Below are 15735 nucleotides of genomic sequence, written 5' to 3'. Positions count from 1 at the left end.
CTGTCTCTACACGTGCTGTCTCTACACGTGCTGTCTCTACACGTGCTATCTATACACGTGCTGTCTATACACGTGCTGTCTATACATGTGCTGTCTATACATGTGCTGTCTATACATGTGCTGTCTATACATGTGCTATCTATACATGTGCTATCTATACATGTGCTATCTGTATGGATTCTCAAAGAGAACACAAAGGCATTTACGTAACTTGTTAAGAGCCCAGGGTAGTTAAATGGTAAAATGAACAACAGATTAGTTCCCCCATCTCCTCCCTTTCTGAGACAAGGTCCCATGTGGCACAGGTGGCCTTGGACTTGATGCCCAGCTGAGGGTGATCTTGAACTCCATTTCCTTGCCTCATAGGTTCCCAGGGCTGGGATTACAGGAGTTTGCCACTACATCCAGATGAGGTTAGTTCTTAATACTCACGTTATATCATTAGGTTTAGTTATGTAAAACTGCATTTAGTGTGACTGAAAAAGACAATTTCCAAAGGTCTGGCCTTACAATGCTACAGTGTATAATACTGTAATAGAGCCCTGTGATGCTTCAGAAAGAACACTTGAAATAAGGAACCTGGAAAATTCTAGGCAGTGTTTTTAAGACATGAATTTCCTCCAGAATTAAGTGTATGTCAGTATGTATACATCAAGTTACAAACAGACCGGGTCAGAGCTGATTAGCAGCAAGGCAAGAAGCTGGGCTGCAGAGATGGGGAGTAGAGTAACACACAGGGCACTATGCAGGTGCTGCTTTGGTTTTCCACATGCAGACTGCACAGCATAGCATGTCTTAGGATGCACACTTACAGTTTTAGACTCGAGGCCTTGGGGGGTTTGCCAAAAGCAAGACATATACTGTATAGTTTTAGGGACTTAGATGGAGCTGTATAGTCTGTGGACTATTAATAGTGATAACTAATGATCACAAAGAATGACTGGAAAAATAAATTATCCAAATTATCCTTTTAAACTACATAAGAAACTTTTAAAGGAGGTACTTTAAAAAGTCCCTTCCAAGTTTTTTTCCAGTTGTCCTGGTACTGTGAAAAACAGAAGTATAGTAGTATGTTTATATGTATCTAAATTAAATTCATATCAGTTTCAATTTTGATTTGAAAATTTTTAATAACTGACTTTTTCAAAGGCACTACAACTACATGCCCTCAAGTCTTAGGATATTTAAACACATCCACAGAGGCTTTGATGGTGACTCTCTTCTTCAGAACTTTGCTGAGAAGTTACCAGGGAGGAGACAGAGTGAGACAGACACAAAGCAACATCACAAGTCCAGAACACGCTCTCCTCCCCCTGGAGTTCACATCATCAGCTCAAGCCCACACAGACTACAGAAGACTGAAGAGCATGCTAATTCATGCTTGTCATGGACATCACCTGTCTGGTTTCAGTGACATTTATATTAGAGAAGCAAGGTCCAATTGTAGGAAGCCAAGTTTCATAGAAAGGACATTACGGTATGATAGATACAGTTTTAAAATAACAGGATTATTTTATTCCACTTTTGCAGTTCTATTGATGAAGGTGAGAAAAAAGTTTCCTAACCCACTAGGGAGCTAGTCAGCAGAGATAGACATGTGACACCGGAGCCTGTGTGACCATGGAGGCAGATACAACCAGAGTGGTCCATTTTGTAAGGGAAAGAACATAACCCAGGCTTGCCTCACACTACAGAAGCCAAGACAGACACCTTTCTTTCTGCTCTGTCTTCAGACTAGGAAACAACAGGTCCTATTTCTCAGGCTCCAGATTCTATTCTGGTACAGAAGCTGAAGAAAGTCATAGCTGTTTATAATACAACACTTAGCCTTTGTCATTTAATACAAACGAAAGGACTTACTGAACAGTACTGCATCAACCATTCCCTTTGATGGAGCTCAAGATTAACAAACTGTATGGTAAATGATGATAAAAAAGTTTTTAAAGTTTTAGTATAGGTTTAACTTTCCAATAAAATACAATCAAACATTCAATCATTAAAAAAAAAAAAAAAAAGAAAATGAGCATCAGAGAAAGGTTTCACAATGAAAAAAACTCCTTATCTAGCAGCCAAAAATTGAATTATTGCTATGCTGTCTTTAGGAACCTGACAAGGGGCTTGGATGTGGCTCAGTGACAACAGGACTCGCCAGGACAAAGGCCTCAATTCTCAGCATTGAAGGAAAAACAGGAAAATATAATTTGTGTTTTCCAAAGTAAAAACTTGATGTGCACTCTTCATAAATAGACAAATACTTGAGTTTTACAGCATCCCCCGCTCGATTTCTTTTCCTCATAACAGGGCTCTATCACCCTCTGCCTCCCCCTCCACTCGCAGCTTCTGATCGATGATTTATGAAGTTCACTTATACTACTTCTAATATTTACTAACAAAGTACTAAAAGAGTATTATTACAATTAAATTGAATACTATACTTACAAAGTTTTATTAGCTCTCCTTAATACTGCAGAATTCTAGAAGCCCATGACAAATCTTTAAACCTCTCAGTGTTTCTAGAGAAACCCACTTCCCACCAGCAGTCAGTCATGTAAGTCGTACCCACACTCAGCAGAACCACAGCCTTCAGGAGCAAGCCCAAGACAGAATGGCCCCTGCACAACTGCCTCAACCTTGTCCCCTTGGCCCTCTTGCCCTCTGCAGCTCGGACTCATCTGAGGACAATGGCAAGAGGTCAGGTGCAGCTCCTCAAGAGAGGGCTAGGTAAGTGTGTTTCCCACTACCTACCTCCCACTCGCTCAGTCTCATGGTGAGGAATGAATGAGAGAAAGCTAACAATATAGAAAGCCCTGAGGTGACAGCCACAGACAAACCTACCCAGCCTGAGAGACACACAACATGATTGTGACCAGTGTCCAAAATCAACATAAAGTTGAATTTATCTGAAAAGGAGTAATGTTACTAAGAATTAAAAGAAAATGTGCCTCACTATACATTAGTGTGGGAATGGATGAAGGATGCCCTCTCAGACAACATTTAATGGCATGATGCAAAGGACTTTACTCTAGAGCTGCAGAGGTGCTTTGGCACCTGAGGCCCTCAAGTTCCACCTGATCCTGCAGGGCTGTCACAATAAATGTAAAGTAGGAAGAGAGGGAGAATGCACTGAGGCTAAATATTAAAAATAATACCCATCTTGTTTTGTTTTTCTAATTAAATGGCAAAGACTCAAATGGGCAGAGCTTCTGCAAAGTCTGCTATGATGTTTTTGCTGTTGAGTTCTTCAGATTGGGTCTCGCTATATAGGCCAGGCTTGCCTAGAACTCAGTACATAAGCCCAGAATGGCTCTGAAGCAGCAATCCTCCTGCCTCTACTTTTCCAGTGTTGGTATATAGGCACACACCACTACACCTAGGTGTTATAGTTCTTAGTATTTATTATAGTTTAAGAAACATTCTTCACTAATTCTTTCAGAATTTCCTGTAAAGGTATTTTGAACGGCCTGCATGGAGCCCAGCTTATGCTGTCCAACTAGTCTGGAGAGTGGGGGTTTCTCTATTGATTTCTCAGGCAACTGAGACATTATTTGGAGAAACAAAATGGTAATAAAAGAAATAACCACTGGCACTACATTAAAAACCTAAGCAGACAGCTCTAAATCTCATCCGTCACAGCCAGGGGGTGCCTCAGGAGGCAAAGAACCTGCTCCAAGCCCCAGGCCCATCGGATGGAAGAAGAGAGCCCATTCTCAAGTTGTTCTCTGGCCTCCACATGTGTATTAGGGTATATGTTCAACTACATAAATACACATCATTAAAGTCAAGTTATCATTAAAGAATTACTTCCCATTTAACTTTAACTCTGTGTTCTGAATCTATATTCTGTTGTTTAACAATAAAATGAAAAAACCTTACTGAAATTGTTTAAAAAACCTTACACCTTAGTTATATTTACACACACACACATGCACACACATATTAAACCACTGCTTTGGGGTTCTTGAGACAGTCTCTGTACTGTAACCCTGACTGGCCTCAGACTTGCAGCAATCACCTGCTTTTGTCTCCGGAGTGCTGGGATTAAAGGCGCACAAGGCCACACTGAGATAGCTTATGAATAATTCAAAAGTGCACTTGCACACTTATTATAGGCTTGGGCCTCTCAACAGCTGTACACAAGCCTGTCTCAGAGTGCCAGAGCTCAATGGGTAGCAATACCCTGGGCTTGTTTCTGCACAAGACCCCTGAATTCTACACACAGCACACACACTTTATGTCTGTCCATCACATGGATGTGGCTCTGGCAACTGGAAATGGCATTTCCACTTGGAATGGCACTCACCTGCCAAAGCAGTGGCTCCCACTGGCATTCTGGTGGGCATAACCCTGACCACTACATGCTACTAGGTATCTTGATTATGTTGTTAAGAATGTTCTGGAAACTGAAAAGTTACTGCATGCAGAGAGCAAAGCAAAAAGGGAAAGGAAGAAAGAGGGAAGGGCTTAGCTATCTAAGGCTAGAAAGAGGCAACACTGAGATCCACACTGGCTACAAAGCAGTTCAGAAACAAGGCCAGAAAAGAAAAGAGCAAAAGGACTTCCAAGTGACTGAGGAGATAGTCTTGACTCAAGAAGCACAATACCAAACACAAGGCTTACAGTCTCCACTATGAAACAGGGCCCAGAGGCTCTCAATTCCCCTCAACTCAGAGAGTATATGAAGATTCAAGTCTGGCCTGCCACAGCTCTGTCACATTACAGTGAAAACCATGTCTCTTTGTATATGCTGGTTTTATGTACTAATTTGTCCAAAACATTTAAAATTAAAGACTTAGGACATTAGTAAAGTTATAAAAACTCAATTCTTTGAAACATGCATCTAACTTAAAAATTCTAAACAATGCAATCAATCACAAACCACAGGTTAATATCCTTATACTCTCAAAACTATCCCACCTTTCCAGTTAGACTGAGTTCAAACAAAGCCACTTTCACTACACAGATGTTCCAACAGTGCTTACGGGACAATGGGACATCTTTTCATCAAATAATGTATGAACAGTGAATGCAAAGATAATTTGTCTTTAAAATCACTACAACTAAAGCCAGTTAATAGGCAAATCTAAGTTTTTTTAAAAGTCTTTATTTTCAGATGTTTTTAACTTAGGAAAATGTCTATGCATCAGACTCCACACAGAACTGAGGGATCCTGGAGTACTGAAAATTAAATCACTATGACTTATCCTAATTACTGTTATGTCTTTACCAGAGACTTGACAAGTGGCTATTGTTTTATGCCAGTATGCCTTCCCACACTCTTCACCTTGTCTTTTCACTACTGAGGACCGAGCTCAGTACAAGCTAGTCTAGTGCTCTACCATTTGACTATATCCCCAGCCTACTTATTTACTTTGGAGGTTTAGACGGGATCTCACTAAATTGCCCAGCTTGGCCTTCTCCTCTCAAGTAGCTTAGACGGCAGGTCTGTGCCTTAGCTCTGGCTCTCATGGTCTGATACTGGATGGTAGTCATGTTTAAGAAGAAAGCTTAGAACCCAGGCCAGCAGGAGGCCCCGTGTCTGAGGGCCCATCTCAGCACAGGCTGCTTTGCTTGTCTGCCCTCATGCATGTTACCTTGTCACCAGACTTCTGACCGCTTGTCTTCTTCTTACCTTGTCCTTTATACCTTGGTATCTGAGCATGAGAATAAAATGACATTTTACCATAAAATGTAAATCTTTAAAAGTAAACTAACTCATTACCAAACTAATAAAGATTCCTATTAGACAATATCGGTAATTGGACAATTTAATTAACATATTCCTCTCCATAGCTTCCTTTCCTAACTTCCTGGAGTGTCCACCCATTTTAACCAGTTTCCAGCAGGTTTCTGGTCAGCAACAGGCACTGGCTCTTGCCCATCAGCTTCTGCATGTGCAGCCTGGCTTCTTCATTCACACTGCCCTTCGTACCGTTCTACACTGGCCTGGAGAGAATCCTAAGCAGCCTGCTGCGGGCTCGTCACACTTCACGTGCCCCTCCCCAGGAACACACGAGCCTGGTTCCTCACAGCCGGGCTCAATCCAATCGTTAGCTACAGCTTTCCAGTGTCCCTCACACTTACACTTTCACTCTGTGGGTCACAAGGCTGATGAGGAATCATGGAGAGGCAAGGAGAAGTGGAGAGCTAGAATCTCAGATTCTTCAGGTATGTAACGGAACTGTACTGCGAGTGACAAAGTGAGGATGTATTTTAAACAGACCCCAGACCCAGCCAGCTAGCAAGATCCTGGGTGTTTCTTAAAGGGCCACTCTAACCCCAGCTCACAACATAAGGAGACCACACTGAGAGAAGAAATGAAAGGTGGCAGAAGTGTGGCGGCCCTCCCCCAAGGAGAGACACAGACCTCTATACTAGCCTATGAGAATGTTCTTCTGTAAGAACTTACAGCAACATTTCCTAAAACACTTAGTATCATCATAACTCTTAGATAATAAAAAATATAGAGAGTATAAAACATGTAATAACAGATCTTATTGTGTTTTTTTTTCTTGAAGATATACTTTACATGGAATGTCAGTGGCCCTTATAAGGAATAATTTACTAAAAAGCAGATTTCAAGCAAGTCAATGCTTCAAGCATTGACAGTGTCAGCATTTAAAAGATTTTGTAAAATTTACTCATGACCCATTCTGTCAATCAGGGTTACAGCTTTCCATAATCACCAAAAGAAAAACATCCTTAAATACTCTTTATCTGAAAAGGCCTGGACATCTCAGAGGCCACACAACAGAATAACCTCGCTGGCTACAAATATGATATTTTTTTGGCTTTCAAAGCTTAAAAAGGGAACAAATTGCCAAAGAACAAGCCATAAGTAACACCAGTGTGCTGTACTAAGACACTTAGGAATGAAGGACTTGGCAGTATACTCACAAGCTCCAAAGGCTACCCAATTTAAGACACCAGTTTTATCTAAGTAATGCCTGTCCCACCCTGAACCCACATGAAGCCTTATGCTGGGAGGGACTGCACGGCATCTTTCTATTCTGATGGGAAAGTCACAGAGTACAATGCTAAGCTTCAGTGAACTGCACTGCTATGCCTACCCACCCTCCTACAAACCCTGATAATGTTGAAACCCCAATCCCTACAGTAAGAAGAGTATTAAGTAGGGCCTTTAGAGAATGATTAGTCATGAGTGTGGAACACTTGTGCATGGGACTGAAGATTCCACTGAGCTCTGCTTCCCCTACATAAGGCGATACAGAAGGAACTGGGCCTACACCAGACTCCAAATCTGCCAGTGCCTAGATCTGTGAGAAATCAATGCCTGGTGTTCATAAGTGATGCGGTCTCTGCCACTTTATGACAGCAGCCTGGGTGGACTAAGATATGACCCAAACCCATTATTTCCCAGGACCAACTAGAACCAATCAGGATGTAGGATGTACTCTACCAGCCTTGGGAGACTACCACTTTAAATCCTCTATTATTAAATACATCTTTGAGGTGGAGAGATGGCTCAGTGGTTAAGAGCACTGATTGTTCTTCGAGAGGTCCTGAGTTCAATTCCCAGCAACCACATCGTGGCTCACAACCATCTGTAATGGGATCCGATGCCCTTTTCTGGTGTGTCTGAAGACAGCTATAGTATACCCATATACATAAAATAAATAATTCTAAAAATTTTTTAAAAAAAAGTTTAAATAAAAACAAAAAACACGTCCTTGATCCTAAATTCAAGTGTTCAAAAATTTTTTCTCCTTCATGTAGCATTCCTGAAATCAGGACTTACTGCACGCGTGCACACAAACATACACACACACACACATACACACACACACACACTAACCTTAGTACACTTTCCTCTAAATCTTGTTAAAAAATAGTTCATAAATTTTTAATTAGTATCACGATTCCAAATCTGATCATCCATCTAAAAAGTCTACAAAACTCATCAACATTTTATTTCTGGAACCTCATGCTCACCAGCTAGGAGTTTATGCAAAGCTTCTTACTAGTACAATACAAAAATATTCCCAAGTATCAGTGTCTTCTGAGATACAAAATTCAAATCTTACCAATAAACAAAAGAAGCAACTTTTATAAACACTTACATAATCAAAAGAGACACTTTAAGAAGACTTGTTACAAAAGCAAGTTTACAGGTAACAGTAAGAAGCGGGAGCCGAGCACCGGGGGTCTGCCCAGTGCCCCGTCTCTATCCAGCCACATACTCACCTTACTTGGGGTGGAGTTTGCACTTGTTTTTCCTTCAGGTGACTTTGATGGAGGATGTCCATCAGATAGATCCAGTGCACCCTAAAAAAATTTAAAGTGAAAAAAAAAAAACTGAAACTACAACACGACTATGCCAATACTTCAATAGAAATTTGGCATTTAAGAATACTATATTGACATTTCTTCATAAATCCCTTTTCTAGACTTTCTTCTCATTTGAATACACACATTTAACCATTGGCAGGAATGGATGCTTCTAGAAGAGACGAAGATGTAATTGCCATAGATGCCCAAAAGGAGGAGACTCAGTCACTGGGAAACGCAGACAACCTGCAGTATCTTTAATATCCATAGCTGGGACTAAAACCAGTAACCCAATTCTAAGTTAGCTTTTAAAACACAGTTGTAGGGGCTGCCTAGATGGCTCAGTGGGTAAAGGCACTTCCTGTCAAGCCTGACAATTTGCTCCCTGGGATCCAAATGGTGGAAGGAGAGAACCAACTTCCACAAGTTGTCTCCTGAGCACATACAGACAGTAATAATTAAAATACAAACTTTGAAATGCAGTTGTGGTGAAAGGCAACAAAACTGAGTCTGATGTGTCGACCTTCATATAGCAAGCTTTCTTATCCATAACCCAAGTTTAGGATCATCATATAGAAAGCTTTCTTATCCATAATTTAAGTTTAGGATCAAAAAAACCTAGCATTTTTTTATTTGTTATGACAGGTTTCCTTTCAAAGTAACAAAGCCAAACAGCAGTGAATTATGGAAATGAAGACAAGTAAGACACCAGACCCCGCTGAGCTCCTCATTTGTATTGTTTGTGCAAAAGTCCCTCAATAACTCCCACCCAAAACCCATTTCCTTTTGAAGATACAAGTATCTGTGTGGTCTGCTGAAAGCACTGTAGTTTGTAATGTCACAGTGGACTGAGTCCAGCATCAAAGTTGCTTCACATCTTTCTCTATAATCTTAAATGACCATGTAAACATTAAACTCCTTATATAAGTCTATCCTCTTGACTAGATGCGCTCTTTCAAGACACAGCACTTGCTTAAATCCTGCTATTTTATTACCCAATCTATTTACTGTCTTAAGTGCAATTAGTATTCAGACAAGCTTTCATGACTTTCAGAATCTGACTGATCTCTAAATGGAATCAACAAGTAGTTTAAGATGCTCCCACCTCTCTCAGCTAAATATTTCTCTGACTGAAAGCACATCCGCCAGGCAGTGGAACAGTTACTTCTAAGGAGTTGAGTATGCAAAACAGTATGTTTAGGTAAAGCTAATGTGTGCAACTAAACTCAGATCACCAATCCTATGAGCAAGATTACATAAAAGAAAGATGACAGGCAAGAAAATAACTGCTAATAGGAAAGTATACACTTGTGCAAGCCTTGATAGCACACACTTGTAATCTCAACATTAAGAAGGCACAGAAACATCATGAGTTCAAGGCCTACTTAGACTACATAGCAAAACTATACAGAAAAACACACAACAAAAAAAAAAAAAGTTGGAGTCTAAAAACATTTTAAAAATAAGTAATGTCAACAACTCAGGTTTGGTTTGGTTTGTTTTTAAAAAATCCATTAGATGGGCCAGAGAGATGGCTTAGAGGTTAAGAGTGGTGGCTGTTTTTGCAGAAAACCTGGGTTCAAATCCCAGCACCTACATGGCTGTTTACAACCGTAACTCTAGTTCTAGGGGACCTGATACTCTCTTTTACTCTCTGTGGCCACTGTACACACATGGTGGATACACACATGCACACAAAACACTCATACACATGACAAAATGTTTTTCTAAACCTTTATGTCTAAAACTTATGTTTAAGGCAGCCTTTCACACTGAACTAGTAACAAGAACATCCACCAGTGGACACACTCTATGCTGAGTGCTGGTCTTACTCTCATTGGTTTTTTTTATAACTGAGGATGGAGAGGTGAAGCACACATGGTCAAGGCAGCGGCTGGTCCCTGAGGAGTTATGATTTATTCCAGCCTGGTTCCCAAACTCTGAGAACCAACAGCCAAAACAGGCACACAAGCACAGCTGCGTATCTTAATTTTCATTAAACCATTTATATACCATCACAGTCCATTTCATTTTGTTTTAAGGAGCAGCTTCTAGCGCTGGGTGATGGTGGTGCATGCCTTTAGTCCCTTGAGAGGCAGAGGCAGGCAGAACTCTGAGTTCAAGGCCAGCCTAGTCTACAGAGCAAGTTCTAGGACAGCCAAGGCTACAGAAGGAAACCCCGTCCTGAACCAAAAAAAAAAAAAAAAACAAAACAAAACAAAGAAGAGTGGCCTGGACAAAACAACAACAAAACGAGTGGCTTCTTTTTATGCAAGTCTCAATTCATGAAGCATGTACTCACCTCCATGACTTAGGTAGACAATTACTAAAGTGAGACACTTACTTCCACACTGGTCGGCCCTTTCTCCTTCTGCTGACACCGCCTGATCACTTCTAACAGTAAGGGCCCGCCCACAGTGCCCTCCGCTTCAATGATGCCCAGATCCCGGGCTAAGTTCTCTCGACCTTCAAGACCTTGAATCTAGAAAAGAAGAAAGATTTAGGGACAGAAAATACAGCAGGAACAACCAGGTTCCAAAGGGAGTATTCTGGAAACTTAAAGACATCTTTAAAGGTAAAGAGACTGTGTGTGAAGTGGATGCACCTCGGCAGTTTTCTACAGAACATTTATGTTTAGGATTTCTACTGTGACAGCTGCAGTACAAAGTCTAACATCTTAGTAGGATCAACTCAACAGTAACATTCATTTCTCAGCAGCTTCAGGTTACATGAAGCAGCTCAGACAATCTTTAGAAAAACAATCTAGCAAACACACACACACACACACACACACACACACACCCCTAATGTGAGCAACTGTTAAGTGTCAGACTTCTCTAACTTTTCGCTTAGTATATTCACTCTGTAGAGACATCACAGGATAGGTGTGAAATCATTTTCCTTACTGTGCTAGTTTCAGGATGGAAAACAGCCAAGGTGAAGTCAAGATTGAAAAACTGTAGAAATTCTGCGACGAGACTAGCCACTAAACGACCTATACAAATCAAGGAGGAAAAAAAGACATGGTAAACAGAGCCAAAGAACTCAGAATTTGCCTTGTAAACTGAAGCATTCTATGAGAAAACTGAGGTTTCTAAGTTTTTTAAATCATGTATTTCCTCTGTGACTAAAATTCACTTAAGTATGAAAATTCCTATGTTTCTATTTTTGCATTAGGATCATCAACTTGCAACTTCGAGACCATGCAGTGTTTGATAAATGGATTGCAGTGTGTCACATTCCCAGTCACTAAGTCTGCTTTAGCCAACATCTTCCCAGTTTCCAAAATGCTTAATATGGCAGCTTGAAGCCAGGCACGGTGGTGTGCTCCTGTGTAAAGTCAGAATCAGGGAGGAAGATCCCTCTGGACTAGAGACCAGCATGAGTCAGAGTGAGACAATTCTCCCCACAAATATTAACAAAAAGTGTAAAGCTCAGAGGAAGATAAAATAAACATAATAATATCTTACCATCTTTTGTATTTAAAAACTTTTTCAAGCTCTCATTGACCAAAGGAGTTTTGTTCTGTTGAAAATAAAAGAAATATTAAGTGCTATATGTTTACCCTAAAATAACTAAAAAGTGCACATTAAATTTTTTTTTCCCACAGCTCAAGTTTATTGTCAGTAAGTGAGAAAATGAAAAGTGGAAAGCATACCCTCCAGAGCAGAGTGTCAACAGTCACGTTTTGGCAAAGATATAAAGAATACATACATTGCTACTCATGAAATCATGGATTTACGATCCATCTCACAACTATTTACTTAGCATAGGACTTACTTTGTGCTATTTAATAACTTTTCAAGTTAATAAACCAATCTGTATATGCAAACATTTATTTTAACCTTTAAAACACCTTTTTACACCACTAGGGATTGGACTCAGGACCTTGCACATGACAGGCAGGTACCCTACACTTGTCTATACCACAAGCCCTTCAACATGTTATAATTGCACTGCTTTTGAAATGGTTTATTTATAAACATGTGTGGCGTTAAATTTACTTTAACCGTTTATATTTCAAGTATATACAATTTGAAATGCATCGTCTTCGATATCTACCATTTGCAATTCCAAATTAATTAGTATATGAGATGTGTGTCCATAGCTCAATTTATTCTTTTGGATCACAGATCTGAACAAACGTAGTAAAATATACTTCCTGCAAATTGAACCTGTGGTAACTGTTGACAGTGAGGATAATGTAGGTAATATAAGATGGGCTTCCTTAATCAGCCTCACATCTTGTGGATGGAAACACAAAACGCACAGGTGCCATGGAAAACTGTTGGACAGCTTCTTGGTTTGTTTTTAGGTTAACATTATCTCCAGCAGGTGAGCCAGTCATTCCCACCATCAAGTATTTTCTCAAGATAAGCCCACGATCCCAGCAAAGATCTGGACATGACCATTCACAGCAGCGTTATCCTCAAGTGGAAAACAGGGACAACCCAAATGTGGGGTCAAAGGGTAGACAGCTAAGCAAATTAAGACTATCCACTCAGTGACTAACGCAAGGATCTACCATTCCTGAAATCAGGACTAAGTGGAAGAATAAGATACACTGTAGCATTATGCTGAATATCAAATATAAGTGCATTCCCATTTCCATGGCTTTGAAAATAATGGAAACACTGGGGAAGGCTGGGGAAAGCAAACTCAATAGGGTTGTGTCTATATTTTCTTTCTTGGTTGTGTTCTTCACATTCTGTAAATAGTAAAGTTTATCATATCTGACATTTTAAGCTGTGCATTTACAGAAACAATTATACCTCAAGTTAAAGAGGGAGAAAAATCACAGAAGCACATGGCGTATGGAACCTCAGACACTGAGTTAACTGATCCGGTAAAAGAGAACAGAAGAACAGAAGCAGGCATGTACTACAAATGGTCAACCCAGGACAGATGAAGACATATGATGTGGGCACCAATGACAGGTGGAGAGCAGCAAGTGTCACTCTGGAAAAGCTGTGACTAAGCCAAGAAGGGCAGGCAGACACTGCTAGGAGATGATGGAGCAAGGGTGGGGCAGGCCTGGAGAACTCGGGATAGCAGTCTGTTATGAAGTCTTAGGGCAGGTCTGAAGCTCAAAGAACAAAGTTACTCAGGACAAAGTTACTAGTGGTGTTACGGTTACCACGGGGAAGCTGCAGAAAAAGTACTGGACAGGACACCAACAACTGAAGTGTGGTACACAGGAACAAGATCTTGTTAAAGAAGCCAAGGAGTAGGCAAAACAAAAACACTTAGAAAAAGGTTCGCAAGGTTAAAACATTTCCAAAAATGAAAGAGGGGCTACTGTCAGGTGGTGGGAGAGCCAGGTGAGCTGGGTGACAACTGAAGCATACTCAACTGGAGGAGGAGCCTTCTTGACTGTAGCAAGAGAGGCTTCAGGTAGAGCAGTGTATGTTTAAATATTTAATGGAGTAAGGGATATCTGGTAATAAAAAACAACATGAGACACACAGTCTTTCAAACCTTGTCTGTTAAAGCAGGAGAAAAAATGAATAAAACGATTTTAAGAGCAATTAAACATTTTTATGCTTAAAAGAGCCAGCAGAAAAGAAACCAAAGACATAGTGATTGGCTAAGAAGATGAGAATACATGGCAGACAAAACCAGACAATTTTTAGTGGCAAGACAGAGCCTCTTCTCCTAAAGCAGGAGTATAGTTATGCAGACACAGGTAACCCTTCCTGAACTGACAGATTGGCATAGCAGGAAAAGGACACAAAGTTAGAAGCCAGCAGCTTCTGTTGTTCCTGTGAGAGAAGGATGAGTCAGCATCTGCGCAGAGTGAAGGAACAGGTAAGAAAACTAAAGGGGACCTGACGGTTGCCACACCCCCCCTCCCATGGATTCACCTGGCTAAGTGATTTTTCTTTGCAGAAATGGGAGAAGAAAATAACTTGCTGGATCAAATGATCATTACTGTTTAACTAGAAAGCAAAGGAATATGGGACTCCAAGGTGTGGAGAATGGGACCTAGCCTAGCCAAGAACCAAGAGTCAGGATGAGGAGGAGGAAGTTAAGAGCAGGTAGGTATACAAGTTCAAAGACTCAGAAGGAAGGATGGAGGCAGATCTGTCACACAGGAAGATTTTGATTACACTGTGATTCTTACTGAGAAGGAATTATAGGACATTTACTCAGGATGGTTGCTGGGACCTGGGGTAGGCAGAAAAGCAAAGCTATTAAACATTCAGGTCTTTCTTACTAATTTTTTTATTTGATAGTGGTGGGGGAAGAGATCAGAGATGTTTTTAAAGTAATGATCAGATTTGTAACCGACCAATCAGAATTTGGGAAAAGGTTCCACAGTACACTCCTTACTGCCAAGACATTCAGAGTGTACGAGCTTGTAAAAAGTTCAAGGTAATCCTTTAGGTGACTCAACGAAACACTTTCAAACGACTCTTGCAAGTGAACTTCAATTAAGGTCTGCCGGAATTACTGTGCTACTTAAGGCCACTCTAACATGCAGAATGATATAGAAAATAAGCAATGGTAAAAAAACAACAACAAAAAAAACACCGCAATCCTTAACCGTTCAGAACCATCCCCGGTTAGCCACTGAACTATTTCAGGATGGCTTTTTTATTTATTAGAAACCGGGCTTTAAGAGGTACGGCCTTAACAAGGTCTGGGGTTCTCTTACCTCTACTTTTTCTTGTTCTTCTAGTGCTAAAAACACAGCCGCCCTGAGTTCAGCCTTCAAAAGAAAAACCCACAAGATTATAAGTCAGTTTCGCGACGTGAAAGAACGGGGGCAGGCACGAGGGTGCCGGCCGCGCGTGCAGCGAGCGAGGGAAGGCCACGGGCCTCTGCGCGCCACACCGGGCTCACGAGCTCCGGCCAAGGGCCCACGGCCGCGTGGCCGCCCCGCGCTCCGGTGAAGCCGCGAGCCCCGGCAGCCGCCCCGCCGCACCTTGATGCGGTTCAGCACGCCGCTGTTCTCCAGCGTCTGCACCAGCAGGTCGCGCAGCTCCGTGTCCTCCTCGGCCACCACCGCGGCGGTAGTCGCTGCCATCTTGCTTCTCCAAGACAACCACCCAAGCCGCGCTAACGGCCAACGGCCGCCGCGGAAGCCGCCCGGCGCGCGAGCGCGCAGTCGCAGCCCCGCCCCTCACGCGGGGAAGAAGACCTACGGGGTGGGGCCTCCAGGTGGCAGGGTCTTCGGGGTTCATGACGCGAGGGGCGGGGCCTCCGTGTGTCGTTTGTGGGCGTGGCTACAGACACGGGGCGGGGTCAGGCGCTGGTGACGCGCTCTGCGACATATTGACAGAATTGTATTAGAAATGTCACTAAATTGCACTTAATCTCCCCGTTCCTGTGAGAGGGAAGAGTCCACTTTAGCTGAACTTACTGGCTCGACCCCTCTGACTTAGATGGCGGTGGCAGGGGAGAGACTCTGGGAGGGAGGGGCGAGGTGAACTGTGGGGCGGGGCG

At 41.7% G+C, this 15735-nt stretch overlaps 1 protein-coding gene across 3 annotated transcripts in view; it reads right to left on the bottom strand.

Moving 5' to 3' along the window:
- The window catches only part of Fgfr1op (FGFR1 oncogene partner), a 30236-nt gene extending 14842 nt beyond the window's left edge, over positions 1 to 15394 (bottom strand). For 2 of the 3 annotated variants that reach the window (XM_028782628.1, XM_028782629.1), the window contains exons 1-6: positions 15215 to 15326; positions 14945 to 14998; positions 11757 to 11811; positions 11193 to 11281; positions 10631 to 10768; positions 8203 to 8283 (exon numbers count right to left, since the gene is read on the bottom strand). In XM_028782628.1, coding sequence (XP_028638461.1) covers positions 8203 to 8283; positions 10631 to 10768; positions 11193 to 11281; positions 11757 to 11811; positions 14945 to 14998; positions 15215 to 15316 — 519 coding nt within the window. In that variant the 5' untranslated portion in view covers positions 15317 to 15326. Of the gene's footprint in view, positions 1 to 5591; positions 5652 to 8202; positions 8284 to 10630; positions 10769 to 11192; positions 11282 to 11756; positions 11812 to 14944; positions 14999 to 15214 lie in introns of all 3 variants that reach the window. The other variant, XM_028782627.1, reaches the window with a different exon arrangement.
- Positions 15395 to 15735: the final 341 nt, after the last annotated feature.

The sequence above is a fragment of the Grammomys surdaster genome, unplaced genomic scaffold (genome assembly GCF_004785775.1).
Source record: "Grammomys surdaster isolate TR1022 unplaced genomic scaffold, NIH_TR_1.0 810, whole genome shotgun sequence".
Classification (NCBI taxonomy): domain Eukaryota; kingdom Metazoa; phylum Chordata; class Mammalia; order Rodentia; family Muridae; genus Grammomys; species Grammomys surdaster.
The sequence above is the reverse complement of the archived record's forward strand: the minus strand, read 5'-3'. Positions and strand labels throughout refer to the sequence as shown.